Raw genomic sequence first — 10,140 nt, forward strand, 5'->3', positions numbered from 1 at the left:
TAGTAGATAAATTCTATTAATCCAGGTGTTACAATTTTAAGTCCCATTTGTAAATAAAAATAAATAAAATGATGTTTTGGTTATAAAGATAGTTAAACAAGCTTTTAACAATAAATAATAAAAATAACTCAAGCAATTGTAAAATTTTAGAGAATTTACATAATAAATAACTAAAAAATAAAAAAATATAATTTTTTAATTAATAGATATTCACCATAAGATATTATGTCGTATATAAATATAAAATTTATTTTTTATTTATAATTATCAAAATATAATATTTCTCTCTCTTGATTTAAAGAGCATTTAAAGAAAATCTAATTTTATCATTAAATTTTCAAACATCACATTAAAAATATAAAAAAAAACATTAAAAGTATTTTATGTAATATTAAAAAAAACATAATATTCGTTATTCAAACATAACTAATAACTAAACAGTATATTATAAATATAGTTTTCTAACATATTATATATTTAAGTTTGTTCTACAATTTTACATTGTTATTAATTTTATTTTTAATTTTTTAAATTGAATTGATGTGGTATCTTTACTTATCAAGTGTCCAAGAAATGGTAACTACATAGCTACGTACATAGATATATATACATTTACAAATAAACATACATCTCTGGTTTCAAATGATAAATTATAAATTATAAAATTTAAATATGAAAACAATACTCATTATAAATTATAAAATTTATAAAGTTAGAATTATTAATTCGATAACATTTTAGGTAACAATACTCTTTAAAATATTAGATAAAATTAAGTATAATTAAGATAAACATTAGCAAGAAATAAATCTCATTGGAAAAAGGAATGAAAATTATCACATTAATTTTTAATATTTATTTAATAAAAAGTTATAAAATCATTAACAAAAACATTGTTATAAATATTAAAAGAAAAACTACTCAAGTGAACAATTTTTTTTTTCAGTGTTAGTGTACATAACAAAATCATGTTTATTAATAAAAGAAAAAACTGGTTTAAGCAACTCAACACAGATAAATATCTAGAACAAGAAGCTTGATGACTTTTGCTTAACTGCTTTTACAAATTCAGCTTCAAAGATGAAAGGAGACGTAGTCTCATTCACCAAGATCAAACGCTTTCCGTTTTTCTCTTCACGTCTCGCAAAGTCGAAGCATTTGGTGGAGCTGCTGGGACAGAACACGAACTTGTAACCCTCAACAAACAAGTATTTCTCAATCTTAAACACTCCATCTACGATCTTCTTATCCGCTCCAAGATCTGTGGTGCCACCAATACCCAACCATTCTCCAGAATACTGCTTTTCATTAACAACCACCCACTTCGACGATGAAGCACACGAAGGTTTGTTCACAAACGCAATATCTAACGGTGTTCCAGTCATGATCGTCTTTGAATTTACTCCTCGCATCGTGATCTTCACTTTCTCCCCAAGAATCGCCGGATTATAATCCTGCATAACAATCAGCGGACATTTCACATCGCGTTCAACACCAGGTTGTAATCCACTGGCTGTTGGACCACTGTTGAGCTGCGTCACGTAGTATTCTTCAGCAGCAGAAAGAGGAACACCTTTCGAGTCAACGACTGGCACAGGCGGATCCACGAACCTTGCTGATGCCAAGGCAAACAGAAGGAAAGGAAAGGTGAGTGATATTGCACACTTCATGTTTGTGTTAATGTCTCTGTGTTTTGTTGCTTCAATCTTGTTTTCTATATATAGAGTTTTCTTGGGGTTGCATTGCATGTGGTAAAGTTAATGTTTTGTTTCATTCTATTGGTCAAAGCTTTCGTTTTGTTTCTTTCACCCTAATTATTATATGATTTTACTTCTTTTTCTTAAGTTTTGTTTTTGACTATCAATGCCTTAATAAATATATTTATTGAAATTGAAAATGTTTTTCTTTGACTTTAAGCTGATATAAATGTGTTTTTAAAATGAATAAATTACTGTAGTAAGGAATCCATGACTCCTGATGAGAAGTATAACATACCTCATTTTATTCAAATGAGATTCAGATAGATATTCAAATTTTTATTATGTTAAAATAATATAGTTTTAAATTATATTATATATGTAATTTTATAGGAATTATTGAAAAACTTTGTTAGGTAATTTAGAATAAGGAGACATGTTTAATTAGTTATTAAAAAGTAATTGTATTTTGATGTGTTTGCTTTTGTAATATAGGTTTACTTACCTAATATGTAAATATTTTGTTTTCTTTTTATATATTTAAAATAGTGGCAAAGAGACACTTTATATTTCTGGATGTTAAAAAGAATATTAAAAATGATAGTTAAATAAATAAATAAAAAAGTAGTGTTTGGTCATAAATGATTTGTAATATGATAGGCACTAATAACTTTTTTTAATTCTAAGATATAACTAAAGGGAAAATATAATATGTATATTAAAATAAATTCTCTTTTATATTTATATTCTTAAGGATAGGATAGAAATATAAAATGTGTATCCTAAAATATATCATTTTATATCGTCATAAATGATACAAATTATATTTGTAATGTTGTTTGATAAACTTTAATATCAAGAAAATTTTAATTAATATCGAGTAAAAAATACGAATAGTTTGAAAAAATATTCTAAAACTTAAATCAAAAAATAGTTCTTATTAGCATCACTAAAAAAACAAGTTCAAGTAGAAATTGTCATTCTATCATGTTTCAATCTTAATCAAGTTAATCACATCCAAAATCCAAAATCAACTTAGGAAAAGTACATATAGCAAACTATGTGAATTGAAAATTATGAAAAATTTTAAATTCTTTCTTTATAAGTTGGATTTAAAATTCTCTAATTTTAATCAATTCAATTACTTTAATAAATTTTTAAAATTTTATTTTTTAACCCAAATAACATATTTTCTCATAAACGTTTCAATTTCTAAAAAAAAAACTATTAGTTTTATATTTGAAGAATTTAGTAGTAAAGTGTGTTTTTTTCTATTATTATTTAACTTCTAAGCTATAAAAAAATTTATGAGAAATTATAGAAAAAATACAAAAAAATTGATTCATAAAAATCACTCAACACACACACACACATATATATATATATATATATATATATATATATATATATATATATATATATATATATATATAGACACACACTGAATTATCATGAATAGTGTATGAGAATTAATTAAAAAACATTTATTATTTGAAAACTGATCCATAACGCTAATAATGTAAATTAAATATTAAATAAATATCAATTATGATCGTTGTCTTGTCTAACTAATTAAAAATCAACTACATATATTTTTATCATTATTAATATATAGTAAATTAAAATATTATTATTCAATTTTTCTTTCGTATTGAATGAAAATTAGAATTTACCAGTAACTTCTTTTTTCAAATCTTTGTAAACTATTATTTGTAAAATCCGCGTTTATAGCATTGCTTATGTGGTTGTGCTTTGTATTGTTTTGTTACAAACATGGATTTAATTTTAGTATTAAATTTTGATTCACAATGAACTTTTTGCACAAAACTTTCCCCAAAAACACTCTTAGAACCTTCTCAATTTGAAAGAACTTGTATTTGTAAAATTTTCATTAAATAACATTTTTATTTAAAAAAATAAAAAACTCTGAATTTTTCAAACACTGAATACTCATATTATATATATATATATATATATATATATATATATATATATATATATATATATATATATGGGTTAAATATGTTTTTAGTTCCTAAACTATCAAGCGAATTTGTTTTTAGTCCCTCTTTTAAAGTAACATACATTTTAGTTCTCCTCCTTCAAAAAAACCTTAATTTTTTGTCCACCAAAACTAACAGCCAGAGGATGAAAAATTAACGTTTTTTTTAAATAGAAGGACTAAAATGTACCTTATCTTGAAGGAGGGACTAAAAACAAATTCGCTTGATAGTTTAGGGATTAAAAACATATTTAACTATATATATATATATATATATATATATATATATATATATATATATATATATATATATATATATATATATATATATATATAGTATCTAGTATCTAGTATATAGCAACATTTGATTGAATTTTCAACTAGCAATAGTAAGTTGAAAATTGAAGGGAACTTTAGCGTGAGAGTCATCCATCAAAACGAGACGCCTTCCAATCTGATTATTAGAATTAATGGGATGGTCCGACAACGGATGAAAATATAAATGTTCAAGAAATAAGAAATATCATTAGGATAGTACTAGTGCGAAATTAGGCTTTAACGTCACCCCATAGACGTCGAACTATAAAATAACCAACGTAAATTATTGTCCGGTGGCATTTTCGTAAATAAGTGGGCATATAGACCTCTGTTAGGCGGGGCCCCGACGTCTATAATATTATAGACGTCGGGACCCCTTTTAACAGACGTGTATATGCCTGACAGGTAGGTGAAAAGTCATTTTTTTCAGCCTTAGAGACGTCCGATCCCGCCACCCCGACGTCTATATTCGATTATAGACGTCGGTGTCCCTCCCAACCGACGTGTATATGTCTGACAAGTAGATGAAAAGTCATTTTTTTCAGCCTTAGAGACGTTCGATCACGTCATCTGACGTCTAAATGGCCTGATGAAAAGTTGTTTTGGACGTCATATTAGTGAGGGCCCCGACGTCTAGGCCAGAATAGACGTCCGTTCACCTGGGGAGCCGACGTCTCGTCTATTGTTAAATCATACATCAAATCCGCTGTTACGAGCACCACTTCATTGTCTTCCTTCTCGCCTTTTCTCTCTGCGGCATTGCTTTTCCAGGTGCGTTTTTGTCTCTTTTGAACCGTTTAAACGTACTTTTATTCCGATTATATTAGTCTTTGCTTGATTATCTTTCATTTGAATTGATTAAAATGAGTTTTTGTTGTTTTTGGTGCAATTTTTCTCGTGTCTTTGGGTAGCGTTGTACCACATTCTCTCTTTGCTAGTTTCCTCGTAAGAAAAGCTTGCATCTTTTGGATGTCTTATAGCATTTCAACCCAAAACCGAACTTCGGTCCTTGCCTAGTTCTATTGTCACCGTTCGTTTTCATTGGTGGTTTTAATGGAATTAGGCAAGGAACCAGATTCGGTTTTCGGTTGAAATGCCATAAGAGATCCAAAAGACACAACCTTTTCTATGACGAAACTAGCAAAGAAAGAAGGTGCTACTACGCTACCTAAAGACACGAGCTGCAGTAGACGTCGGTTAATGCAATGTCCGATGTCTAAAGGGCTCCATAGACGTCGGACAATGCAATGTCCGACGTCTATGGAGCCCTTCAAACATCGGACATTGCATTAACCGACATCTATGGAGCCCCCTTAGACGTCGGGGGTCATGCAGTAACCGACGTCTATAAAGACGTTGGACCTGTTAGAGTCCGACGTTTGATTAACGTCACCCACAAAGACGTCGGTTCTGGAGCTGACGTTAAAAGGTCAAAATAACAGACGTTAAATGCCCTTTCTGCACTAGTGTAGGTTCTAACCATGACTCTATACCATATTAGAAAGTGGATTTTTAAGCCTAACTCAACCCCACAAAACCGACTTGTATGGTGAGATTTGCACTTCACTTATATATTATAATTTGACCTTATATTTAGTCGACATGAGACTTCCATCACTGATCGTCAATTCTCCCAATACTAAAACAAGTGTTGTCGATAATGGTGGCACAAAATGCAAATTTATAACCCTCACCATATTTCTGAATCATAAAGCTCCCACTTAAGATCTTCTTCCCTGGATGGTCTGCAGCATCACCGATACCCACCCATCTTGCAGGGAATGAATCATCACCACCAGCTACCACCACCCACTTGGACGATGATGCGCAATAAGGGTGATAATCAAATGTAATCTCTGTGTTTGTGAATATGCCACCTGAACTTGTTCCTTCTGTGCTGAATTTCAGAGCCTTACTAGGGAAATTCTCATGGTAATTTTGTAGAACAGCTACTTGGCATGTTGAGTTCCCGTCTGTGTCTAGTTCTACTCCACAACCTGTTGGGCCATGATGATTAAGCATTGAAATGTAGTATTCAACACATGGAGAAATGGGTACTCCATTTGAGTCAAGGACTTCTTCATGAACCCTAGAGAATGCTAATGGAAGAAACATGGTATAGAAGACAAAGAGGAAAGAGAGAGTAAGGGATAGTGTAGACTTCATGGTTTGTGTTGGTGTTTGTATTTATGTTTTGGAAAATGTTATGTTGACAACCATTTTTTGACAACAATTTCACAACGCCATGTGGCGTCTTTGCATTGGGTAAATAAAGTGAAAGGAAATAAGGAAGAGGTTATCAGGCCGAGGGGTATTTTTGGAAGAAGATTTCAAAATTTTAAGAAATGAGTTTGGCGGTTTATTTTGGGCGTAATGTGCGTAGGTTTTTCAACCCTTCCATCTTCTCTCTAGCTCTCTCCTCCATCTTGACCCTTTCATCTTCTCTCGCGTTATATCATGTATGTTATCTTTGAAACCCTAGTGTTGTTGGTCTTGTGTTGTTGTATTTGTGTGGTTGGATGGCGGGTGTCGTTTTCTGTGTGGTTACTTTGTTGTGGATTTCCCGTCTGCTGGAGGAGGTCGTGGAGCATTGTTATCTGTCGTTGTTGGTGTAAGTAAAAATCGTCGAGCCCTCACATTGTCTTTTACATTGTCTTTTTGGTGTTTCATTAACCTTAATGATATAACGAGTGTGGATTGTTATCTTGTTAGGGCAGTTTCAATGGAAGGGAAAAAACGAAGTGTAAGAAAAATTATAATTTTCTTTTTATAGATTATTTATTATCGTATCAATTGTAGTTATTAATAAAGTTATCATCATTTTTGTGTAGTGGCGGCTTCTTACCTCGATGGACTCATCGATCATTATTGAAATGAATCGTTTACTAGGAAAGTGTCATGTGGAGCGCATTAGGATGACTCCATTTATGTGGTGTTTGAATATTCATAGCCTTGTGGAGGTGAATTTGAAATTATTGAAGGTTATGGTTTGCAGGTGGGTCGGGCATGATAATTGTTTTAGAGTAAGTCAACAGTTGGTGCCCTTTTCAGTTATTGATGTGTTCATGAGCATAGGTTTAGAAATAGGTGGTTTAGAGATTCCGTTTGATGAAGTAGTTGTTGGATTGGTTGGTGAAATGTTCAAATAAAAAACTATCACTTTGAAGGAGTTGACGGACATGTTTAATGTCATTGTGCATGATAATAACATTGATGTTGATGTAGTATGTAGGTTATATATATTAGTTTGTTTGGTTGTTTTTTATTTTCCAACCCCGTCACCATCCTCATCCCCTCCAACGCCTAACAATGATCTCTTCTCCTCGGATGAGCAACAGGAGAAATATGCCCAACATTTTCTCAATCGTGAAATATTGGAAAGTAAGTATCTAGAGGACGGTTACTTTGAAGGAAAAAACTTTCAATTCTATGACATATTGGCCGAAGCTGGGCTCACTGAATTTGTGTCTTTAAGAAGACATTACCACCCAGAATTAGTGAGAGTGTTCTATAGCAACATGTCAATATCAGATACTGGGGTTATTCGAAGCGAGGTAAAAGGTGTAAAAATTAGGGTGAGCCCTAATCTTTTTCAACAACTCACTAATTTCCCCCCTCATGGTGTTCGTTATGAAGGAAAACTTGTAGATGAGTGGAAAGAACAATACGATTCTGTTACTGCAAGGCAACTAGTCTGTAGAGATGATGCAGTCATACAATCCAGAATACTAGCGGGCCAAATGAAGGTTCAACCAAGGATACTTCATTACGTTCTCACTCGAGTATTAATTCCTCGTGCAACCAATATTGGTCAGGCATCCGAAGAGGATATTATGCTGCTATCGGCATTTTTAAATTCCATTCACATTAACTAGGGACATCTTATTAGATATAAGATGAAAAGAGCATTAAGGGAGAACGCCAAGTTGCCATATCCACATTTGATAACCATCTTCATGGAACACTTTCAAGTGCCTACTGACACTGATCCCATTTCAGAAGTGAAGTTCAAGCAAAAAATGGGTAGTGAAGTTGTAGCATCATTTGGTTATGTGCAAAATGATGATGGAGAATGGGTTCCCAAAGGCAACGCCCCCCATCCCCCCTTACAACAAGGTCAAGATCAACAAGGAGAAGATGATGAACAAGGCAATTCATCTACAACACTAAATAATGTCATGAACTGCATAGAACAACTTCAGACCTTCGTCGGTACAAGATTTGATGCCTTTGAAACTCGATTTGATGCCTTTGAAACTCGATTTGGAAACATGGACATGGTCATCACTACAAGGTTTGATGCGTTGCAATCGCACGTTGGGAACATTGAAGAACAACTGTAACACTTGCAAAGTGGTTCTGAAAACAATCCTCAAACTTAAAATTGCTTGTTTAGGCTTTATTTTCTGCATTATAAAAAAACTATGTATCACAGTACCTATTTTCATAATTTGAAGTCTTTAATTTAATGAAGTTCTTTACTGTCAAACTACTTCCTCAATTTTCGTCATTTAATATGTAATGTTTAATTTATGATACACTAATTACAATTGCAGTTGTGAGTAAAACACAAACACCACTTACCAAATATTACCTCCCCATCCACTTAGAGGTGGACTTTTGCCTGAAATGAACTGGTTTTGACAATGGTCACCCATGTTACCCTGACTGACTACTTCAGTTGAAGTTTCTGTACAAAACCTTGTTTTCTCTCGCGTAATCGTTTACCAGGACTGTGTAAACGATTACAACAGGGTTTTTGGAGCAGTCTGATTCAACCCTTCCACAACTTGGTCCCCCCACTCAAAATGGGTTCTTCTCCACTACTTGGGGTCACATCACATGACCAAGCGCCATCTACCAACAGTCAAACACCAACATGTTCCAAAGACAAGTGCAAATGTGAGTCAAACATACTGGTTTTGACAATGGTCACTCATGTTACCCTGACTGACTACTTCAATTGAAGTTTCTATACAAAACCTTATTTTCTCTCACGTAATCGTTTACCAGGACTGTGTAAACGATTACAACAGGGTTTTTTGACCAGTCTGATTCAGCCCTTCCACAACTTGGTCCCCCCACTCAGACTGCTCCAAAAACCTTGCTGTAATCGTTTACACAGTCCTGGTAAACGATTACGCGAGAGAAAACAAGGTTTTGTACAGAAACTTCAACTGAAGTAGTCAGTCAGGGTAACATGGGTGACCATTATCAAAACCAGTTCATTTCAGGCAAAAGTCCACCTCTAAGTGGATGGGGAGGTAATATTTGGTAAGTGGTGTTTGTGTTTTACTCACAACTGCAATTGTAATTAGTGTATCATAAATTAAACATTACATATTAAATGACGAAAATTGAGGAAGTAGTTTGACAGTAAAGAACTTCATTAAATTAAAGATTTCAAATTATGAAAATAGGTACTGTGATACATAGTTTTTTTATAATGCAGAAAATAAAGCCTAAACAAGCAATTCTAAGTCTGAGGATTGTTTTCAGAACCACTTTGCAAGTGTTACAGTTGTTCTTCAATGTTCCCAACGCGCGATTGCAACGCATCAAACCTTGTAGTGATGACCATGTCCATGTTTCCAAATCGAGTTTCAAAGGCATCAAATCGAGTTTCAAAGGCATCAAATCTTGTACCGACGAAGGTCTGAAGTTGTTCTATGCCGTTCATGACATTATTTAGTGTTGTAGATGAATTGCCCTGTTCATCATCTTCTCCTTGTTGATCTTGACCTTGTTGTAAGGGGGGATGGGGGGCGTTGCCTTTGGGAACCCATTCTCCATCATCATTTTGCACATAACCAAATGATGCTACAACTTCACTACCCATTTTTTGCTTGAACTTCACTTCTGAAATGGGATCAGTGTCAGTAGGCACTTGAAAGTGTTCCATGAAGATGGTTATCAAATGTGGATATGGCAACTTGGCGTTCTCCCTTAATGCTCTTTTCATCTTATATCTAATAAGATGTCCCTAGTTAATGTGAATGGAATTTAAAAATGCCGATAGCAGCATAATATCCTCTTCGGATGCCTGACCAATATTGGTTGCACGAGGAATTAATACTCGAGTGAGAACGTAATGAAGTATCCTTGGTTGAACCTTCATTTGGC

At 33.0% G+C, this 10,140-nt stretch overlaps 2 protein-coding genes across 2 annotated transcripts; both read right to left on the reverse strand.

Moving 5' to 3' along the window:
- Positions 1–965: 965 nt before the first annotated feature.
- Positions 966–1,670, reverse strand: LOC108345354 (subtilisin inhibitor CLSI-II). The gene has a single exon (XM_017583954.2). The coding sequence runs from the start codon at positions 1,668–1,670 to the stop codon at positions 1,023–1,025; it is 648 nt and encodes a 215-aa protein (XP_017439443.2). The 3' UTR covers positions 966–1,022.
- A 3,961-nt stretch (positions 1,671–5,631) lies between these two features.
- On the reverse strand, positions 5,632–6,132 carry LOC108344072 (subtilisin inhibitor CLSI-II). Its single transcript, XM_017582539.2, has one exon. It carries the CDS (start codon positions 6,130–6,132, stop codon positions 5,632–5,634), a length of 501 nt encoding a protein of 166 aa, XP_017438028.2.
- Positions 6,133–10,140: the final 4,008 nt, after the last annotated feature.

Source organism: Vigna angularis, chromosome 8 (genome assembly GCF_016808095.1).
Source record: "Vigna angularis cultivar LongXiaoDou No.4 chromosome 8, ASM1680809v1, whole genome shotgun sequence".
Taxonomy (NCBI): Eukaryota; Viridiplantae; Streptophyta; class Magnoliopsida; order Fabales; family Fabaceae; genus Vigna; species Vigna angularis.